Here is a 22,502-nt window from a genome sequence, read left to right as displayed (position 1 = left end):
CTTCAAATACATTATTTTATTTAGCCTTTTTTTGACCCGGTTTATCCCATTGAGACCTATATTAACTGGCAAACATAGATTTCAGTGACATTAAAAAGATCAAACATTTGCATACAGACAACCTGGACTCAGTGGCTTTCACCAAAACTTTCAAATCATTCAGGAATACAATGATTTGAAGTTAAAGATCAGTCTGCAGATCGTTCCATGCAGTAGGTGCGGAAAACCTAAAAGCTTTCTTCCCCAGTTCAGTTGAAGATTGTAATATCCATATTTCCGTTAATTGGCGGTTGACTTTCACCTAATTCAGTTCAGCCATGTTGACTGCAGACTTGATGTTTGCTTCAGAACAAATGGACAACGTGTTTCAGTATTACCACAAAGGAGTAGAGCTGGGAGGACTGCGCACGTAGTTCTGGTCTGCATTCGCCAACACACAGCTTAACTGGACCTGGTGCGCTTCCTTTTGGAGCCGCGGCCATCTCACACACAATCCTGTCACGGAAACAGACACAAATGCGTCAAATTCAGATGCGCAAAAACACGGGCATCATGCATATATGTCATAACACACACACGGCACACACACACGGCAGAATCACAGCATGGTATCACATTTGTTATGAAATGCACTGGGGGAAGATGGCCTCTGCTGGTCAGTGTGATTGAGGCAGACTTTCATAGAAGTTGTGGGTCAATACAGAGGGCCATCTTTCTTCCTAATGGGAAACCTATAACAGCAATATAACTCAAATGATAAACTACACCCCTCCTCGTCTCCAGCACGATTGCCACCCACCATTACCTCCGGTTGCCATGACAACACAGGGGTTTCTTCAATAAATCAGTATTGCCTGTCAGGTCAATAAGATAAAGTGTGCCATGAATAAGTCATTATAGCAACTGACCCCATGCTGAAATTAATGGTTGTAACAGCTGTAATGCCATGTTTTAAAGCACTGTGCGTGCCAAATGAATGGCCCTGCCGAATGCACGGCTCTGCGCGAGGAACTCTGCGTTCCCTAATACAATAAGAGCACCCAGTGAATCGTCCCTGCCCAGCCCTTCTATTCATACATCACGAGAGTTTTCCAATTTTCTGCTGGCATGTTCTTTTCTTTTTCTTTTTTTCTTTTTTACAAGGATATAAATAAAGTCCCTGCAGCCTGAGCCCAATCGCATTACATGGCTGTGAGAGAAACACATGGCTAACAGATTGTCCCTCCAGTCAGCGACATGCAGCGCATTTCAATTACAGCTGTGCCGACAGCCTCATAACGACAACGACACAAAGACTGTCTCTTCCTTTGGCTCTGACTGCACCAGAGCAATGCAAAGCCCCCCACACAATTCTACAACCTGATGAGGCATCACTGGGTGCCGGCTTACTCACAGACTGTGAGAAAAACCGTGTGAGAGAGAAAAAGAGATTGCATGTGTTTATTTTCTTGTGTGTGTGTGTGTGTGTGTTTGCATCTGTACAGTACAGTACAGTATGAATCAATGCATGTCTGGGCACAGGAGGGGAGGAGTCTCTCTTACTGTTCTGCAGTGATGTATCCCTCCTCCTGTGGGGTGCACTGCACACCCGCCACCTCCACGTTGCCCTCCAGCTCAAAGAAGGACAGACCCAGGTTCAGGCCCTGGATGGTGACCAGGGTGCCTCCCTCCAGAGGTCCTGCCACTGGGCTCACCTACATAGGAGAGAGGAGAAAGTGATGTTGACAAAAGGATTTTGCATACAGTGATTGGTTCTCAGATATCAGCTCGTCAGTTTTATCCACCCCGATATCGCTGAGCACAGTCGTATTGTTAACTACATACTGAAAGCTGTAAAACCTGCAATGCAAGGGCAGGTTTTTTATAATGATGTATTCCTAATTTTTTTTTGGTTAAAGGCAGTAGTATCCTGGTAGATTATGTACCCATATTGGAGAAAATGTGTCATAAAGAGAGCTATATTTAGTCACAGTTGTAGCTGAGAGTCACATAGTTTGACTGGTTTTCAAATCCAAGCGGAATACAAATATGCTGAAACGTTAATTCTGTATAAACCCTGGTCAAAATATCACCCTGAAGATTTGGAGTACTTTCACAAAATATCAGCTGTTGGATACTCAAGTCCAAAAATAATGTCCATCAAAATGTATATTGGCTAACAACACCTAAAACCTTAGCACGAACAAGAAATCAAAGGCAACTGGCCTTACGTTAGACTCTCGATTCTTTGATTCTTTCAAGAATCTGCTGCGTTTAACTTAGCACTTCTGCATGATGTGAATGACTGAGACTCTCCACAGACACACTTACTTAAATGAAAGCACTCACTTCAATAAAAGTTAAGTTGACTTACCATAGGATCTGTGTAACCTCTATGCAAACAATAATACATTCGCCCTAAGTCTGCGTGAATTGCATAACTCGCACACTGACAGGGTTTTTTCAAAAAGCCTTGAAATCCACCAATTCAAAACAAACGAACAACGCAGTAGATAACAAAACCTTAAGAAACTTATTCACAGTCCTTTCCAGGGTAAAGTTAACCACAGCAGGAATACTTTGGACCTGCAGAGCAGAACAGGAGCGATGTCGGAGCATCACCCCCTCCGTTCCCGAGCAGCACTCGGTAGTTGCTTCATTCTGCTGCAGCTCCTTCAGAAACACTAATAATGTGACAGGGACATCAAAGGCTCGCGGCTCTTTGAAGTGGAAGAGCCTTGAATCTGTGCCTGACCCACTGTGCCTCATTCAAGAGAATGAACAGGAGTTTGTGACATAAAAGATCCGTCACCACTCTCTAAACAAACTGAATTCATTTAGCTGTCGAGCACTGGGGGCATTCAGCCGGCGTGGAATAAAATGGGAGATTTGGATGGAAAACTGGAAAGGTGGTCACAGATAAAATTAGTGTTTATTGTTGACTACCGGGAATGGCCAGCAAGATGTTTTGGCATTGTGTCTTCTGATAATACGAAGTACAGATAGACGAACGGTTGAAGAAACAAGCTGGTGACTGTACTTTAATGGGCAATGGGCTTTTGTTCAAAGCCTTTAGCCTCAAAGCTCTTTCAGGAAAGGCAACAATAGAGCTCAAATGGTGGTTTCTAGAAGTAAAAACTAATTAGAATCTCCACATGAAATGTGGTTATGCTCAGACTGTATACGATCCCGTAGAAGCCATAACTTATTTTAAGAAATCTTCCAATTCCAATATTTCTGGTGAAGTACCTAACTATCCAAGAGTTTCAGACTGAGGTCAACCAATCAGATGCTACACGGTGTGAAACAGAGTGACATAAAGCAGTAACAGCCTGGTCACCTTGATTTTGCTGTCTCACACTTCGGTCATTGTATTTGGCTTTTTATTGCTAAAAAAAAATTGAAACGGGACTTTGCCTGCCTTCAATCTTTAACCTCAAAGTTCTGGAACAACTACAACGTCATGATTGATTTCAGCTGAGTTGGCTTGCAACAGTTCAAGATTTAAAACTTTTATTACTGTGATTTGGTGAAATGTTGTTGGAAAAAACAAATGAACATTTGGTTCAAGAAATCCAGGATTCTGGAAAAAGAAATTGCTAGCTTGCGTGATGACTGAGACCGAGAAATGTGTAACTGCTTATTCTAAATGAAACTGCATTTTTAGGAAATCACAGAAACATAAATCTTGCTTGTGTATAAATCAACTTAATGTGTAAGCTCGGTGGCTTGACTGGGTAACAGGCTGACTGGACAAACAAACAGACCTCAGTGATGCGTGGGTTGGTACACTTGACATTCCTGGCAGAAAGGTTCAGCCAGCGGATAGCGTAGGGGGAGATGGGAGGACAGTGCTGCTTCATGGTGCATCGGCCCTCGCCGCTACACCAGCCACACTGGAACTTCCTCTCCGCCCGCAGACACATGCCACAGCTGTCCCGCTGGGCGCTGCACTTGTAGAGGTGCACTGTGGGATGACAGACAATATCTGGTCGGTTAAAATATCAAGCGATTGCATATGTCAGTATTGATGTGTTTAAAGCTATAAAAAAAAATATCACTGCTATTAGCAACGACAACAAGCACCTTAAGCACCAAGAAGTGCTTTATAATAATATAGAACAACAAAATAATTAAAATAATTGCAGCAAATACCATCAGTTAAGAAAAAGCCATGCGGTAAAAGTGAGTCTTGAAAAAAGTGAGATTTCAAGCGAGATACTGAGTTTGTGTACTTGAGACCTCGGGGGTTATGAAAGCAAAAGTCAACCATAAAAAATATTCTGTAACAATACAGCAAGTTCAATCAACTGTTCAAATTTAATCAAACTGATCAACCAATCGGAACACATTCTGAAATGGTAGTAGTATTCACAGTCAAGGGCAGAAATAGCTGGCTACAACCATGAACAATCAACATGTGAATTCAATAATATTTAGAAGCAGCATGTTTGTTTAACTTCCTGCTTCTTATTGAGGGAAAGGGTGCTGAAGTAATCCAGTAAACCTTTCTTTGAAGTCTGTCTCTCACATCCTCTCTCCTGTAAGTAGCCTGTGTTTATGCCCATATAAAGTAACTTACCTACGCAATGACAAGGCCTGTTAAAATTCATGGCTGTCAGTGTGTATATCCTTGGCTACGGGGCTGTATTTAATGTACAACCCACAATGACAACTGACAAACACCCTTTCCCTGCATGATGATGGAGAGGAAACGAAGAGCAGCCGCGAGAGCCAAACTGAGCAAATATGAAGATTCACCCTTCATCCCCGCGGGCACATAAGTGATTGGGTGCTTTTTGATAACACTCCCTGCTATTGTGAACTTTCTCTCAAGGCCCTTTGGAAGCCTTGAAGTGATCTCCATGACCCATCTATCCCCTGTGGATTGAGTGCTTTACACTTCTCAGGCCTGGCAGTGATGGATGGCAGAGGCACCTTTAATCTTCTCTGGATTGTCGATGATGAAATTGCCGTTCCATACGATGGAGAGGTCCACTGCCAGGTCGCTGATCTTCACACCCTCGTACATGTACTGGAAAGCAGAAACAGAGAGTGAGGGAGTGTGCAGTAAGTGGATCCAGAGTGAGAGAAAGTGAAAGAGAGACAGAGGATAGAGTAAAAAAAAAAAAAGAAGATACAGAGAAAGACAGAGTGGGGGGAAAATGAGAGGATGAAAGGGCAGCAGAGAGACGAGGCTTTTAACCATCTGTCATTTCTGCCATGCTTGTCTGCTCCTCTCCTCTTTGACACGGAGGGACGCAAACCCTGGCTGGGGTGGCCGATCATCCACATCTGAAGAAAATGGCCTTTTCATTCATTGTCACAGAGTAGCAAGGTATGCTTTGCATTGAAATTTAGCCTGTGATTTGCATTGTGCAACAAAACTCCCCCAAAATCTCCTGTATTCATCCCAAACCTGTCACTGCCTGTTGGGAGCATTGCATTTCTGCTTTGTGAACACCTAGATGTTAGGCTGACAATATCCACTTTACAAACCAAGGTCACATTGAAGTCATGGTTTCCATCCTTTTTACTTTAGCCACTTTTCCTTTCCTTTCCTTTCCTTTCCTTTCCTTTCCTTTCCTTTCCTTTCCTTTCCTTTTATCCTTTGTTCCTTAGCTGTCACTTTCCTCCTTTCTCTCATATGCGTTGCACTTTTCCTCATCACTCTCACTTTCTCTTTCCTCTACTTTCTCCTCAGTATGCTCAGCACCTCAGGCAGTATTCAGTCATGTACCCTATGTACCTTGCCTACACAGCATCCAAGCTGTGTGCCTCATTTGACAGCTGTGAGACTCCCACAGGGAGTGTTTGAGGTCATACCGAGCTGTTCTGGCACTGCACGCTGGTGCTGTTGAAGCGCAGCGCCGTGACACGGTGGCTGACACCCTGCACATGCACCACACACTCGTAGCCCCGCTGGCCCGACTGCGGCTGGGGGAGGTTCCGGGCCCTCAGGGTGATGGGTCGGACCTCGCCGGCCGGAATGAGGATTTCCCCAGAGTGAAGGAGCTGAGGGCAGTCCTGTGAAAACAACATACAAACACATGTAATTGGGCCATTCGCAGTCAGAAAACATGCATTTTTTTCAAGTTGTCCCTGCTGTTATGCCTTAATATTACTCAAGCATAATACATAACTGTATTTCTACTAGTCTGCTTTCAGAAATTGAATTATCTATCCCCAGTATACAAGCATCTATCTATAGTATCTGTATAGTATATGTCTGTAATCTGCATTAATGCATACGAATGTGTTATGTAAACATGAAGGAATTACACAGCACTGGGATTAATGGGGTGAATAAATCATTAATCCAAACACATTTGCATGAATATGCTTCATGTTACACTTTCCACCACAGTAAACTACTGTATATGTAAGACTTTGAGACTATGCTCCATTCTGAATATGTACTCTGTACTACCATACTAGATTGTTGAGGACCATATTTTTTGCCAATGCTTTTGCAGCATTTTGTAATCCTCTTAATGACCCAATCAGTCAATTTTAGACAGCCAAGCGGTGGCAATGACAGCTGGATGGTCCACTGCTTTGGTTCAGACTGAAATATCTCAACAGCTATTGGACAGATTGCCATGTCATTTGTTATGAGTATTCATTGTTCCTAGAAGATGAATCCTAATTACTTTGGTGTTCCCCTGACTTTTCCCCTAGCGCCACCATGAGGTTAAAACTTCAATTTGTCTAGGGTGCATATGACTAAATCCTTGCACAACAAATGACAATCCAGTCGGCCTCAGCTGTACTTTGTTGCTGATTACCAACTGTTTGCATGCTAGCACGCTAACCTAAGCTGGAGACCATGTTAAACGTTATACCTCTATTGCATCAGCAGGTTAGCAATGTTACTGTGAGCATGTCAGCGTGTTAGCATTTTGCTCAAAGCACCATTGTGCCTCAATACAGCCTCATGGAGCTGCTCACGTGGCTGTAAACTAGTTGAGTCTCTGTAGTAAAGCTGTATTTTTACACTTAAATCATGGATTGTGCCTTCAAGGTAAAAGTGTCACACACGAACAGATAAATTATGTGCTTGAAAGCTGCACTTTAATCAGCTAATGAAACGGTAGCTCACATGAATGTATAATACCTCTGAGGCGTTGACTCTGCCCTCCTGGAAAGAACAGCTGCTGGGGTCGTGGGTGCACAGGTTGCGGTATTTACACCAGTGGCATCGAAACGTGCTGTTTACACAGGACAGACACCTGCAGGACGAAATGAACGCATTACTACATACTGCGACATTTTAATAATACATCCTGTATACTGACTTGCCCTGCATTTACAGAGAATGTACAAAAAACTAAACGATGAATCCCTCTTTATTTCCTGCCCATCATCCACATCTTCCTCTCCTGGGTGAAGAGGATTGAAAAGGGGAGACTGATAAAGGATTATAGCTTTCTGCTGAATTTATCTTGTCAGTGTGTTTCATGGAAAGATCAGATGTCCCCAGTTTCTATGCAAAAACAGCATGGATGATAGCCTTTTTGTCGCAGATGACAATAAATGACTTTAAGCATGAAGTCTTGGCAGGAGAGCAACTATTCAGATGTCTCTGTCACTTAAAGCAGTTGTAAGTGTTATATAAAGAGATGTAATATATCTAAAAAGAACACTGTTTGTCCGTGTTCAGCTTTTCATTTCATAATTCATTGAGGGTTTTTTTTTTTTTTTACAGAACTGTGCTTTTTTCAGATTTTTCGCTGTAATGAAAACAGTACATTTTTAAAACACCCATCCAACCAAATTAAATGCAAAATCTGGAATGAAAGTGGCAACTGAATATTCGATGGGTAGAATTGCACAACATCTTTGGCTCAGATTCAGTCACTGCAGCCAACGGCCAGTTGTAGATTAAAGTTGTGCTCAAATAACCCTGTTGTACTGGATTTAATCACATTTCGTTCAACAAACATGGATTGTGATACAACTGGAGAACTAAGAGGTAAACAAATGAGAGGATATAGATGGGTCATGCACAGCTGTTGGTATCCCAAACAGAGCAATTGGAGAGCTGAAAATTGAACATATCCTATTTTCCTGTGGGGGGTAACTTTTGCTGTCTATAATAGAGGTGCACCCCTGTGCAGAAAACAGGTCCAAGCACTATCCAAGTCTGATCTCCTGAATTTGGACATGCAATAAGATGAATCCACAGGCAGCAGTCCAATACTGCTGCCTACTACTGTAGCTCCTTGCAAGTTACAAATGCCAATAAATGTAGCAGCAGCATTAAATTTTGATATTAATTAGCTGCCCAGGGCCAGTATGGACATAAAAACGTGTGCTTGTGTGTATGTGAGTGAGAAAGAAATTTGGGGGGTTGGGTATTAATAGAACCAGACTGGCAGGGAGCTGCAAACACTGGATAATTAATTATGGAGGGTGATGTGATGCTGAGGTGATGGTGGTAGTGGGGGAGGTGGAGGAAGAGGTGCTGGGTTAGGAGTGTGTTTGGTCTGAAATATTAATCACAGGAGTTCGCAGGGTCACTCCGCAGCTAATGGAGGCCGTATTGGTGTGGGGCGGATGTGATGAGCTTCCGACTGTTTCTCTAATGGCTTAATATGGTTATATTGGGGCATTCATGTCGCAGTCAAAGAGCATTTTGAATAGGTGGCATGTGTTTCCACTGTGGGCTAATTTCCAGGGTTTGGCTTCGAGTACACCATCAGTCATGTGTTCCCTGTTCCTTCCTCGAGTGAACTTTTTGTATATCCCTGAATCCAGCTTTTTTTCCTGTGCTCATGGTTCAGTATTATTCATGGCACAGTTAAAGGTTAGTGAAGTGTGCGTGTACAGCTGACAGTTCAAATCTCAGTGACACTTCATAAAAGAAAGGAATACAACTTTCTCTCTCTCAACTATTACTGCACCGCTCACAGAGAGTGGACAAAATAAAATGAACATTTCATGACTTTGAAGCAGCATTGTGTGATTTGGCCTTTCTGGAGCATTGTTAACTGTGTTATGTTGCTAAAAACTCCTAAAGTTGCTTCATTTAAAGCTGACAAACGCTACCAATTGGCATTCATCCTAATAAGATCCACCTTTGTAGCAGTGCTTGTAATTGATATTCAGAGAGAAACACTCTTGCCATAGTTTACTGTAACGGTAAATACTGTTGACATTTGCATAATGGCTCAAAATCAAAGCAGCTTCCCTGCCCAGTCAGGAAGCTTATATTGGCAGGGTAAAACAGATGAGCATTTAAATAAAGCCCCCTTTAATTTATTTTATCTACCCTCAAGGCACCAGAGCAAGGCTAAAAATCTGAAATGTCTTATGTCTCATATCTTTCTACAAACACAATTCTCTGGCAGGGCCCCTCAGGACAAAGTCAAGTCAAAAGGGGTGTGTGTGCGCGTCTAATGCTTATCTATTTAGGGGTCCTTTGGGACTGCTGGCCTACAGCGAAGCATATTCAGCTGCACCAGTAAAGCTGCTTGATTAATAGGCAGTTTCCAGGTGTGAATATGTACAAGGCGTTGCATAAAAAGAGCACATGTGCTTTGCAAAATTTTAGTGCATGCAAAAAAGTGATCATTGGGAACGACTGACAGAAAATTGGTAGTTATTTGTATTTAAAGATGTAAGCAATGAGCCCGTAAACTGCCAGTTTAAGAAAAGTCGGAACAAACTGGCCACGGCAAATGCATCATGTTGATTTAAATGAAACCTGACAGGTAAATTGAACTCAGAGGTTATCTAACAGCCCCATCTTAAGTGGAGTTGTGAGCATCAGTACATCATTGGCCTAAATTAAGTTGTGCTCTTCCATCTAATGAACAAATCAAAGGTGGGGGGGCGGGAGGGGTGTGTGTGTGGGGTATAACAGCTGGACTCACGTTTTATGCGTGCTGCAGTTGTAGAACTTCACCTCGGTGCTGGCGACCATTTGACCGGTCTCCTTTGAGTTGAGACGAAGCTCGACGCCAGCCCAGTCTGAGAGTGTGAGGGGGGGGGGGGGCGGGGGGGGGGGGGTGACAGAGGGAGCATAATGAGGGGAGGGACGCAGAGAGGGAATGAACAATATGTGAGAGAGAGAGAGGGAGAGAGGACAGTGTGAAAAAGGGGTGAGAGAGAGAGAGAGACGAAAAGGATGTGTGAGAGAAAGAAAACAATGAGTGAAAAGCGGAGGTCAAAATGAGAAAAAAAAATGTTAATACTTTTATCACACTTCTGTAAAGAGCCACCTGGTGTCTGCGTCTCTGCAAGGGCATATTGCTGTTGTCGTGAGAAAAGCTTCAGTCAGAAACTTCAATTGACGGATTACTGTATATGCTCTGAGAAAATTCTACTGCTCCTTGGTACATAACAAACTCTTTGGATAAACAAAAAAATGCAAGGTGGTCAATCTGAAAAGGAGGCTGTTTTTTTTTGTGTCTGGAATATTGATGTTTTAAGTTTTTCACCTGACATTGGCATCGCCCTCCGTCTGTATGTTCAGATGTATTCATGATGTCTGAGCTCACCTTGTCCCTCTGGTATCTGAGGGACCTCCTTCCCGGCCGGGGACAGACACATAACCCTGTTCCCGTTGACGTGACCCTCCACTTGGGCTTGCTGGCCAAATGAACAGGTGATTCCAGCAGAAAGGTCTGGAACATTATTCACCTCCAGCAGAAGCTAAAAGAAAAGGAGGGAGACAAGATTTACTGTGACTGTACTAGAGACTGGCCTGGTGTGTTGGCACCATGGTGAATACTGCGACTGCGCTTTGGCAGTTAAACATAACACATTTTATTGTATGTTTTACTAACTGACTGAGTTAAAGGAATAATTCCACATTTTGGGATCTATCTGTGTGCTAAATATGAAGCTGGAGCCAGGAAATGGTTAGCTCAGTACTCCCTTTTCCAAGACTGGAAACAGGGAAAAACAACTAGCCCGGCTCTTTCCCAAGGAAACAGCATCTGCCTTTCAGCACCTCTTAAGTTCAGTCTTAAGTCCGAACTGTAAAAGCCACAAAATAGACCCCAGGAATTTACTACTTCCAGCCAGGAAATAGTCCCACACATAACCTCCCTGTAAAACCGTAATTTGTTGTTTTTACCCTTTTGTTTTGGTGCGGAGTAAATGATATACAATCTTAATTCATGATCTTAAGGGGTGCTGGTAGGCAGGGTTTGTTACAGTTGGACTGGCTACCTGCCTCCCCTGTTTGAAGTCTTTGTGCCAGAGCTAGCTTGCTGCTGGCTCCAGCTACATATTTAAAAGACAGATATGAAAGTGATATTAATGCGCTCATGTAAGTTTTAGGAAGGAAGCAAGTGCATTTCCCAAAAATGCCAAGCTATTCCCTTAAAATCCTCTGCTGCGACTGAATTAATCTTTTTGGAAATTTAATCAACCTTGTGGCAAATGCATCAGAGATGTAGACACAAAAACAACTCTCACCTAGTTTTTTTTTTCATATTTGTCCCTCATCCCACAGTCCACGTGTTCAAACCAAAACAAATAGAGCGGACTCCATTCAGGGAGAATCGCCCTTCTCTCTCTCTCCCTGCAGCTCTCACAAAAGTAATTTTCTAGACCCGGCTTATACCTACTGTTCACGTGGCTGTACAAGGCTACTCTCAGCGATTGCTCATAAACATCGGCATTGTGAGTAAAGTGACAGAGCAGTGATTGGTGGGATGATAAGCACACTCACGGGGACACTATGTGCTGACACAGCAATGCTGTCCGGGTGAGCGATAACCTTCACGCAGCGGTCAATGTCAGTGGCGAAACGGAAGGTCTCCTCCGCCCTCTGACAACGATCCCTCCTCGAGCACCTGTAGAGCGAGAGGGACTCATAATTAAAAATGCATTAAATAGTGCAGTGAGTTTAATAATGAATTACAGCCAGCAAACTCTCTGGTCTGTCGGTCCATCACCTCGATCCAGACTGAAAGATCTTTCTAGAATTTCTAGATGTATTGCCATGAACTTTGTTACAGACATTCATGGTGCCCAGAGGATAAATCCCACTGACTGACTGGTGACCCTGTGCCTTTCCCTTTGGTGCCACCATGAGGCTCACATTAGTAGTTTTTAGTGAAATGTCTCGACAGCTATTAAATAGATTGCAGGGAAATTTAGCACTGTCTCAGGATGAGTTTTAACCATTTTGGTGATCACCTGACTTTTCATATAGCATCATCATCAAGTCAATATTTCAGTTAGTCCAAAACTAGGATTTATGACTGACTTCGTGCGAACTTAATGACATTCCCATCAGCCTCAGCTGTACTTGTATGTGCATAGTGCTGATTAGCAAGTGTTAGCATGCTAAAGCTAAATCAAGATGGTGAATGCACTTAACATTACATCTGCAAAACATCAGCTTGTTAGCATTGTCCTGAGCATGTTAATCTGCTTACATTAGCATTTAGCACGAAGCAGCACTGTGCCTGAGTACTGCCGGCTGCTAGCATGGCTGCAGACAGTCTCGTTCAATAAACAGCATGCAAATAAAGCTAACAGCGAACACCATGTTTGATTCAAAGTTGAGGAGTCATCCATAACTGTTCCCTGAATCATATTATAAAATATGGTCTTATCACCAATGAGATCGCTGTTCACGTCCCATGTGAAACTAAACGTTGACTTATTTTTACTTATGTAATGTACTTAGCTTACATCATGTACGTAACATACTATTTTGAGACAAACCATGATCTTTTCTCAAACCTTACCTAACCAAGTAGTTTTGCCTAAACCTACCCAACCTGCAACCATTGCACAACTTGACGGTTTCACCACTTTAATCACATGACAATGAAGTTCCAGTACGACGACGACGGTCCAGTACACCTGCTGCTGCTACTCTCCAGCAGTCATAAATGTCATTTTGGGAATCACTGGCATTCAACCTATTCAGTCGTTTTGGTATGAGCACATGTTGAATCATTACTTTTGCATTTTTTATGCAGATTGAAAATTACACTGAGTGCGTCAGTCGAATAAGCTTCAACTCCTCGATCCCAATAGGCAATTAAAAGTAAGAAGTGAAAGGGTCGACACCATATACGACCTTAGAATAATCTTGTAAGAGAGAAATGACAAAGTTATGACAAAGGATAGAAAGGATGTTAAAACTTTCAGCAATTTGTTCAGTTTTAGAAACAGGGATTTGTTGGTGAGAAACGTTTTAATGTGCTTTTACTGATACTGATTTCTTTGAAAGAGGTGTGATAGGAGTTCGGTCTCTGCAGGCTCTGATAGTAACAGGCGGCTGTTTTTAAGCATGAACACTGATTTAAAAAGAACAAGAGCTTCTCAGCTGTAGTGTTAAATTGTAATGGCAAACTCAGAGAGAGTATTTTGGCTGTACCACCGTCATCTCTTTCTTTTAAATGTGTAATGCGCACAGCGAAGGGAGATAGTACTTAATACACTCTCAGATGCTGTTGAGGGGGTGGCACCTCCTGAGAGAGCTCAAAGAGCACGGAGGCCTCTGCTGTAATTACAGCACAATATAAAGGCAGAATGGAAACGGCGTGACAGCTGCGGCTGGCTCGGCTCCTTGGGGCGGACCGGAGCCACAGGAGTATAGACAGTCACCCTCTGACCGCTCATAAGCTGAAGTGCCTCCAAAAAAAGAGGATGCCTTTCATCTCTCATCTCTTTTATTCCCTGTGTTTTGTCTGATGGAGCCATTTGTTCCCTTTTCCTTCAGGCTTTGTACATGTTCAGTTACGCCCCCCCACGCACTCTGTCAGATAGGTGCTTTGGTGCACCGTGCCAGGGGTGGGAAAGTGAGAGCCTGAAAGAGGTCTGCATGGCACTCTGTGAGAGTCATTCAGAGGCTAGAAAAAGACCCCAATCTGGATTTAATAGAGAGAAAAAATAAAGTAGCCTCATTCTGCAGTGTGAGGGATCATGATTCACTTTGGGTTACTTGAGGGAACAGCAGCCTATCCATTCACTGATAAGCGTAAGGCATTAATTTAAATAAACAGCATAATGGGACTTGCAGACAAAGTCAGCACTCAGGAAAAAAGGAAAAACAACAGTTTAATGAGGTAATTTAGATTAAAACAAAACATTACTTTTCCCTCTCACTTCGCTGATGACTTGACAACACTGAGAGCTGCAATTTAAATAAAGCTTATCATCATCAAGATATTGCTAGCTGAAATTCAGACGTCAGATGATGAGGCAGGGGTAAATCCCCGGCTGAGGTCAGCTTCAAACACAGCAGCTGGTTCAGAAACACAGGGTTTTAATCTCCCGAATCCCCTTTGCTCCATATCGAGGTATTATGCAAGCTAACCTGGGGGTCAGATAATTAAGATGGAAGAGATAAGCTTGCTCCGTCAGGTCCAAAATGTTCCCCGGGTACGCAGAGGTGCAGCTTGTACACCCGCTGCGACTCACAGGCTAATCCTTCCCTCCTCCACCACCTCCCGCCTGACAGACAATAAAATCTGGTGGGCATGCAGTTTCTGCTGTCCTAAATAGTGCTATTTAACAGGGATCACACTGGCCAACAACCACTTCCTGGTTTTCTGTTTGTCCCACCAGCTGTTGTTAATGGTGAACTCAAGGGAGCACAATAAGTCTGCTATATTAAACTGCACAAATCATATGACCACATGCTTATTTCTAGCTTTTCTACGAGCTGTTTGGTAAACAGTAATGTTGCGGTTTTAATCCCTGGGCTGTAGTGTGTGTATGTGTGTGTGTGAGAGAGAAAATAAAGGAAACGGACTCACATGTTATACAGGACACACCAGCCACAGTGGGGGTCACCAGAGCTCAGACACTCAGCACATGTACCATACTGCTCACAGGCCTCCACAGGGACCTGAGCCACCTAGAGCAGAGGAATGACAGGGAGGGTTAAAGTGTGGAGTAGCACACGTTCAGGAAAGATGCACAGGTAAATTATTCAAAAACACACAGTGCAAAAAGGTTTTCAGAACGAGAATAAAAACTACACTGCTCTCTCTTTGAATATCATATCAACAGCAGCTTTCGGCCGTTTGGTGTGTGTAAACTTATGGACTTTACATCACATTCGAGAAATTGAAGCCTGTTCTGGTCCTTTTTGTCGTGCACGTCGATCCATATCATACAATCTTAAACTTTAAGATAATTTTTGGGGCATTTTTGCCTTCGCTGTATAATCTACAGTGGAGACACAGACAGGAAGAGAGAGACAGTGTGTGACATTCAACAAAGGTCTTGATGTGACTATAAGGCAAGGACACTCCATACAGTCTTAAAGGAAAAGACAAACATTTGGCATTTCACAGATTCTCGTGCATACATAGATACATAATGATGAGATCTGTTAAATGGATCTGAATCCAGGTTTTGATTGAAGTATTGTGGTGATCACTTCTACCCGATTGATAGATGATAACATGGTAGTTAGTTGTACAGTGGAGATTTAATTATCTGTCCTGCCACATTCAACCAGTTCCCAAAATCAGTATCTCATTTTATGTGTCTAGAATAAGACTTTAAGTATGAATAACAGTCCTCACTTTGTTTCTAAAGTAAAAAGAAACAACTCACAACATGTTTCAAATTATCAATAATCTGAATATTTTTGGTTTTCTGTTTTTCAGACTTAGAAAACATGATTGATAAATGAATTGAGAATATTGTCATCTTCAGCAGACTGATCATTAATGGAAATAATAGTTGCTGCCCTACTTGCCATTCATTTTAACATTTTCTGCTCATGGAGGTCTCTGTAGACTCTGTAGTCAATTATAAATGACACCTCTGTGCAGAGGACCTCTGGTTTTTAACGGTTTTAAATAAATGTCATTCTTCTGATTGAAGTTTAGTGTGACAAAAGTTAGAATGGTTGCCATGGTGTGGAAATGCAGCCAACAAAGACGAGCAACCAAAACATTCTGATGAAATAATAAGCAGTTTTGATGAGGAGAGACCAAAGACCATTTCATCATGATGTCTATTTTGCAATATATGGAAGCCTCATCACAGCTCACTCTGTAGAATATCCCAGAGGAAAACAAGACATTTTTTTCTACTTCTTGCTGCTGATGCATATTTGCAACGTGCAGCCTTCTGGTTCTGCCCAGTTTTTTTCCTCAGATGTCAGAAAGCACATGAAATGACACCAACTCTTTGAGACACATGCTTTGCACCAATACTCTGATTTAACTTTTCTTTACTGCATTCGATAAAGGCTGTCCTTGCACTGCTAAAGCATGACGATTTGTGGACTCCTGTAATAGCAATTGAACTGTGAGCACACAGTTTAGGTTCATGCTGCCATTTTTTTACATACAGAGGCGCACACAAGCAAAAAGAAAGACAACCACGCACTCTGCTACCGCTGACACTTTCACTTCCATGAACGTCTGGCAAAGCATAAGCTCTCCATTAGCTGCTCTGAGAGTCGCTGCTGTTGCACGGCCAGCACACCCCCTGCATACAAAACCAGGTTGGAGCTGCATCTTGAGCCCAGTTATTTTATACTTTGTTATTATTCGAGGTCTGGCCGCATGATGCAAGCAATTTCCTGATGTAAGCAATCACAAATGAAGAGTGGATTATGGATTAGAGTGTCTCCGGTGCTCTTGATAGCATAAGTGGGTGCTCTCTCAGGTCTGTGTTGGCAAAATGGATTATCTGCTGCTCCCTATGAAATAACTTTCTCTCCTTTTTCCCGCAGTTCAGGACCCATTCGGTGCATTCCATTAGCAAAATGATTTTGTAGCGCGGGAGGGGCCGAGGGTCCAAGTCCATATCTGACGCAGTGGGAATAATCCATGAATTGTTGTGGACGGGAGCTCGTCTAAACTAACAAAGTTGGTCTGTGGCCGTTAGGCAGCGTGACCTTTACGGGGGAAGCGCTATGGATCTTCTGCTTTCTGCTGCCCGGCTAAGAATCAAATGCGAAGCTCTCGCTGCACATCAGAGTTGATCTGTATCGCGGAACTGACCTGAGCAGGGATGCACGGTGTTGAATCCAAATAAGATCAAAAGACACTAGGTTCTCCTTAGGCTTTGTGTAAAAAGCACAGAGGCTTAGCGTGTGAATTAGCATCAGTCTATCAGTTGTTGTACAGTAGTCATGTTGTTTTCATGTTGTTTTGGTATTTTGCTTGTACTGATCAGCGACAGTTGAAGCACAGGTAGGAAACGTGGGGTAGAAAGAGGGTAAACCATGTAACGCGTGAAGACCCCGTCCAGAATCAAACTGGGAACCTTGTGGTTACGTGACATGCAGTACAGTGAGCATAACAGACCACAGCTGTAAAGACTAGGGTTGATTTGAATCCTCTATGAGAGGGGTAGCATTTGTATTAAGGCAAATTACTGAACAGCCTTTGTACATGACCATATACAGGTCCCATACAGGTCCACCAGGCCTCTCAGGCCATCAGAACCTCAGAAGCCAAGCGTTTGCTCTCCTGGCTTCGAGGCTATGGGATGTTCACCCTCAGCTGGATGGGTCAGCAGACTCATCGTAATATATCTTTGGTCTCAAAAGCTTTTTATTTATGCTTCCTTTCCCTGACTTGTTTGTATTTATTTAAATGCTTTTTGTCTTTACCTTTCTGAGCTTTCCTTACCTGCGTGTTGTGTAGCTCATTCCACATGCCTATGTAATGGTGGTGAGATTTAAATGATCTTATTACTTATTCCGTGTTTTTGTTATTAGCAGCCTCTAATGACCCAGAGCTCTGGGGCCATCGCAGGTTAAATCAAGAAACAGTCGCTAATGCAGACAGTAGACGTACACGGCTGACTGGCGTGGACGAGATTAGAGATAAATACACGTTAGAATAGAGCGTCTCTTATGGAGAGACAGATGACAGAAATGCTGAATGAGAGACCACATCGAGCCACAGAAACTACTGCTGGCAAACAGCGGCAGGTGACGTCAGGACTTGGGCTCTCTATTGACTTTTAATATATTGCAGGTCTCATTTTTACTGTGTCCAGCCCAATGACACTCGCCATATAATACGCAGTGTATACACATAACTGTAATGATACACAAGGATTGATCTAGATTTTTCATTGTGAACTTAAATTGAAAAATACCGTTCATATTGTGGAGATGAGTCTCATTTCACAGTCTAATGCGCATGCTACTGTATGTGCATCCCTATCAATCTGACTGATCATCCGCAGTTTATGTTCAATGTGCTGCCTCATAAATCATTCATGACCAGAGGAAGTATGTCGTTTTTCTCATCAAGCTTTTTTGTTTGTCTTGTCTTCTCTGAGATAATTTCTTCAGGAGAAACTGGTCATTTAGAGCAAACACAGAAAGCCAATGAAAAGCCTCCCCCGTCCCCGAGAGGTGAAATCTGCGTTTCAGCATGGTATCATGGCTGGGACAGATGATCACGTCCACTTTTCCAGCTTTGGGAATTACAAAATCTTTATCTTTTCACAACATCTGGTCTGCCCTTACACTAACGCTCGGAACTTATCATCCCACCAGCTCACTATCACTTTAACACTTTCATCCGGATTTACTGTAACTTTACGAACGCTGTCAGACGAGCACACACGCTTTTAGACCTCTGTATTACTGTCACCCTATATCATCTGTCTGGCTCTGGAAAATCCTCAGCCATCACGTTAGTCTCACGTGATGGCTGGTTATCAGGTCATATCCAGGGATTTTGTGCTTTTAGGACTCAGCAGAAATTAAACGAAATTGAAAGTAAGAATTGGAAGGATTTATTACAACATTATTTCTGCTTTTATTCCAGAGAAGAAGAAAAACTAATGAGTACTTTCTTAAATTTGAAAAACTATTTCAGTGTTTGGAACTGAAACACGGTGAAACAAATGAATTAAACTTAAGACAAATCGTGGTACAGATAATAAATGTCTTGGCTGACTAAAGATTAACGTGTTAACAGGCTAGATCACATAAAACGCAGATTGCTGTTTAATTTAAATTCTTTTGTTCTGCTTTGACTTACTGCACAGCCAAAGCCATGAAATCTACAGATGTGACATTTAAGGAATCTTCAGTTTTTGACTGTATTATGGTGCAGTTACCTACATCAGTTTTCTCAAAGCCACATGCTGTATAGCAGTTATTCCCAGACATTTCTCTGGATTATATGGAAATATTTTAGAGAGAGGAATTCATTAAAACATTTAAGATATGGTTTAAAAAACAGATATTTCTGTTAGGATGAAAGGCAACAAATAAATATGATCATAAATTGGTGTTAGGTTGATTATTTGTATATTGTATATACCTGTGAACCAAACCATTAACACCTGAACACCTTCTGCTGGGATTCAGGGTTCATTAAAACTAATTAGCAAGGCAGCTAGCAGATAAAAATGCTGATCATGAACATCATTGTCTGCTACTCTGTCTGTTAGCCATATAAGATAAACTTGACTGAAACTACTGAGAAAAGAACAACAAAACAAATCAAAGCATTGTCTGTTCAAGGATCTGTGTGTGTGGGACAATATCCACATTTATGTAATTCTGCATTACATCCAGTTTAAAATCCATTCAGACGAGCACATCTGGAACGTGACGGATGGGGGTGGGGGTGCTTATCTGACAGAGAGGAGGTACGACAGATTAAAAACAAAAGGCTGCTGTACAGTATCACTCACGCACAGGTTAGAGAGGGAAGACAGACAGGCCGACAGAGGTGGAGAGAAAGAAGTGGAAGGGTGGGATTTCGAACAATGATTTTTACATTTCACAGAGTGGCACTTTGAGAGATTGCCCTGGAAAAACCCTGCAGCAGTCCCCCCCCCCCTCCTCTAAGGTTTAAAGCCTTAGCCTTCATTTCGCAGACAGACGAGTGACATTCAGTGAGGTTATTGTGTGTTTGGATACTGAGCATTTCTATTCTTAGAAATGATCAAACTAAAGGCACACAGTGAGAAAAAAAGATTAACTGCTGTGAAGATTTTTTTTTTTTCATATCAATAATGGTTCCCAAATGATGTTTCGGTGCGGACTGAGACGCACACAAACACATATATCCACACAGACGCACTGATTCCCTCTTTTCTCTCCTCACTCTTCATCATCATGCTAACCCTGCGTGTTTCACTCGGCAGGAGACAGAAAGGCTCATTGTTATTCCACAAGGGTCGGCTGATCTCAGCCAAATCTGTCTCTGCCTCGCTCCTCATTCCACATCATTCCTGTATTGTTTGGCTCCCAGGAATCACAAAATCTCTCATCTCTGGGATCTGCTGGAAATGTGGGAAATCTGTGAGCGAAGCCCTCTCCCCGGGGGATTCCTCGCCCGAGCTGCGGGAAAGTCTGACGGGAAAGCTGAGCAAAGATGGAGAGGAAGACAGAAAGAGGAAGGCTTTACTCTGCTCCGAGCTCCTGAGGGCTACAAAGCCAAAGCTGTTCTAATATTGAGAGAAAATGCCCGGCCAGGCTGGGTTTGGTTTTTGCTCGGTTATTATGTGTCACTGGAGGCGGACTGAAAACAGTAGCCGGCTATCTCCTTGAAGGAAGCATGTGTCTCTCCTTGAACGACCAGAGCTCATCAATAAGTGATGTCCCGTCTCTTCCAGTCTATCACACAGAAAGAAGAGCTGCCTTGATTTGTTTTAGAAGACAATACTGTCTCTATTCTCCCTCGCTGTCCAGATGACATCCCTTGTTTTCTTAAACTTGATGCATTTATAGGTTTCAGACTGCTGTTCAAGCTCCCAGAAAAGAGTTTGGAGCTCCTCTGAAATAACTGACACAACTGCAATTGTCGCGATGCCCTTTGCCTCTCTGTCCTGTGACTGCGGCTCAATACATTCCAGCAGTCAGAAGACAAGCGAGAGCAGTGATAGGGGCTTTTTTTTTTTTTTTTTCCTGGCCGCATTGACACCTAATCCCATTTCACAGTGCCATGCAGCCGCGCCAAAATAATCACTTGATGGGAGTTGAAAGTGATTACCACTGTTCACTCTTATCTCCAATGAGTGCAGAGAATATCGTCCAACAACAACAACAACAACTGCTCGCCTCTGTGATGCCGGGCCAAGTGAGGAGCAGACGAGGGGGGGGTTACAGCCATACAGGGGGGAAAAAAAGCAGCTAATGGTTTTCTATGGTGTGTGTGTGCGTGTGTGTGTGTGTGTGTGTGTCGCATACAAAAGATGCATGCACTGTAAGTTGATTCGCATGGATAAGTAATTAGAACAGTGGTCCATCCCCTCACACACAGCCTGCATATTTTACAATCCCTACTGTAGACACACAGCTTGTGAATGTTTGGGAGTTGCCACATTGGATTCTGGGGATAAGTCATAATCATCTGGTAGGATTCCAAATAAATAGCATTAATTTATCATTTAACATAAATTAATGTTTTTGGTTTGAAACTGTTTTACTGCTAATTCCCGAACTGTACACAATAATAAGACTGACTGTAATGTCGGTGTCTGTGCAGAAAAAAGCCAGACATTTCTTTTTGCAATATCTTAATAAACTGAATCCAATTAAATCCTCAGAAAATAGGAATAACTTATGAGTTTTACCTAAATACACATCTAAATACTCTATTTCATGTTTGTTTGGACAGTTTCCGTCGACCCATTGGCAAAAATATTCCCAAAATGTACATGTTCATGCCAAGTAAAACTTTTGACTTCATGCATGCACAAGGACGTGTCAGCATGGCGAACGGTCACTGTCACAGGGGCTTGAACCCGCGAGCCTCCAGCTGAAGGACGGTCTCGCTACTCGCCACATCACCCCGCCACTTGGCGTTTCTCTCGACAGCTGCAGCAAAATGAGGGCGTTTCCTCACCTGATTGTCAGACATGACATAGAGAGAGTTCCTGTCCAGGGAGAAGGCCATGTCCCGGAGGATGGGGCTGCTATCCTTCATCACGGTCACTGTCTCGTACAGCACTCCTCCCTCCTGAGGACCGTCCACTCTGATCTGCAGAGACACAGACAAATACAGAGACGGAGAGACAGTGAATGCCTTGCTGCAGGACACAGTGACTGAACTGTTACTGTACATTTATACAGTGACATCTGTTGTCTACTGTAGACTATATCAATTTGCATGCTTTGTATGTTTCATTTTACATCAGTATGCAAGCTCCTACTGTCCCTCCAAACCACTGCACTTATGAAAAAAATATTCTTTAAATGTCAGCTTTCTAAGAAATGAGAAAAACAGCACGTTTTCAATTTGACAACCACATAATTTCACTTTTATCTTGCAGAGTTTGGAAAGCTTTCTTGCTTCAAATGGTTAGAAAACTCATCAGGTTGGCTTCTTCACTTTGGGGGATTGGACCAAAGCTTACAACATATCTGCACATTTCAGTACACTGTGAAACAAAAACCATGAAAAGACATTATTATTACTCACATGAATCAAACATCAGCTAGGCATCAACTGATCAACCACAATCTGTGCATAATTTCCTTGTGTAGGCTACAAGCCGTTTCCTTTTGTTCTGTGTTGACAAATAGACTTATCAGATAATGACTAATCAGTTGTAAATAAACTCTCCTCCAGTAAAGCAGTCAATCAGAGCATTAGCTC

At 42.6% G+C, this 22,502-nt stretch overlaps 1 protein-coding gene across 1 annotated transcript in view; it reads right to left on the bottom strand.

The window, feature by feature from the left end:
* Nucleotides 1–22,502, bottom strand: part of LOC121612296 (plexin-A2-like) — a 62,513-nt gene that overhangs the window by 21,289 nt on the left and 18,722 nt on the right. The window contains exons 3-13 of the mRNA XM_041945093.1: nucleotides 21,750–21,884; nucleotides 14,715–14,815; nucleotides 11,666–11,789; nucleotides 10,485–10,638; nucleotides 9,858–9,954; nucleotides 7,097–7,211; nucleotides 5,806–6,006; nucleotides 4,918–5,014; nucleotides 3,747–3,946; nucleotides 1,543–1,694; nucleotides 378–495 (exon numbers count right to left, since the gene is read on the bottom strand). Of these exons, the coding sequence (XP_041801027.1) occupies nucleotides 378–495; nucleotides 1,543–1,694; nucleotides 3,747–3,946; nucleotides 4,918–5,014; nucleotides 5,806–6,006; nucleotides 7,097–7,211; nucleotides 9,858–9,954; nucleotides 10,485–10,638; nucleotides 11,666–11,789; nucleotides 14,715–14,815; nucleotides 21,750–21,884 (1,494 nt within the window). The remainder of the gene's footprint in view (nucleotides 1–377; nucleotides 496–1,542; nucleotides 1,695–3,746; nucleotides 3,947–4,917; nucleotides 5,015–5,805; nucleotides 6,007–7,096; nucleotides 7,212–9,857; nucleotides 9,955–10,484; nucleotides 10,639–11,665; nucleotides 11,790–14,714; nucleotides 14,816–21,749; nucleotides 21,885–22,502) is intronic.

Source organism: Chelmon rostratus, chromosome 2, assembly GCF_017976325.1.
Source record: "Chelmon rostratus isolate fCheRos1 chromosome 2, fCheRos1.pri, whole genome shotgun sequence".
Lineage (NCBI taxonomy): Eukaryota > Metazoa > Chordata > Actinopteri > Chaetodontiformes > Chaetodontidae > Chelmon > Chelmon rostratus.
Note: the sequence above shows the minus strand (reverse complement) of the source record. Positions and strands in the feature narration are given on the sequence as shown.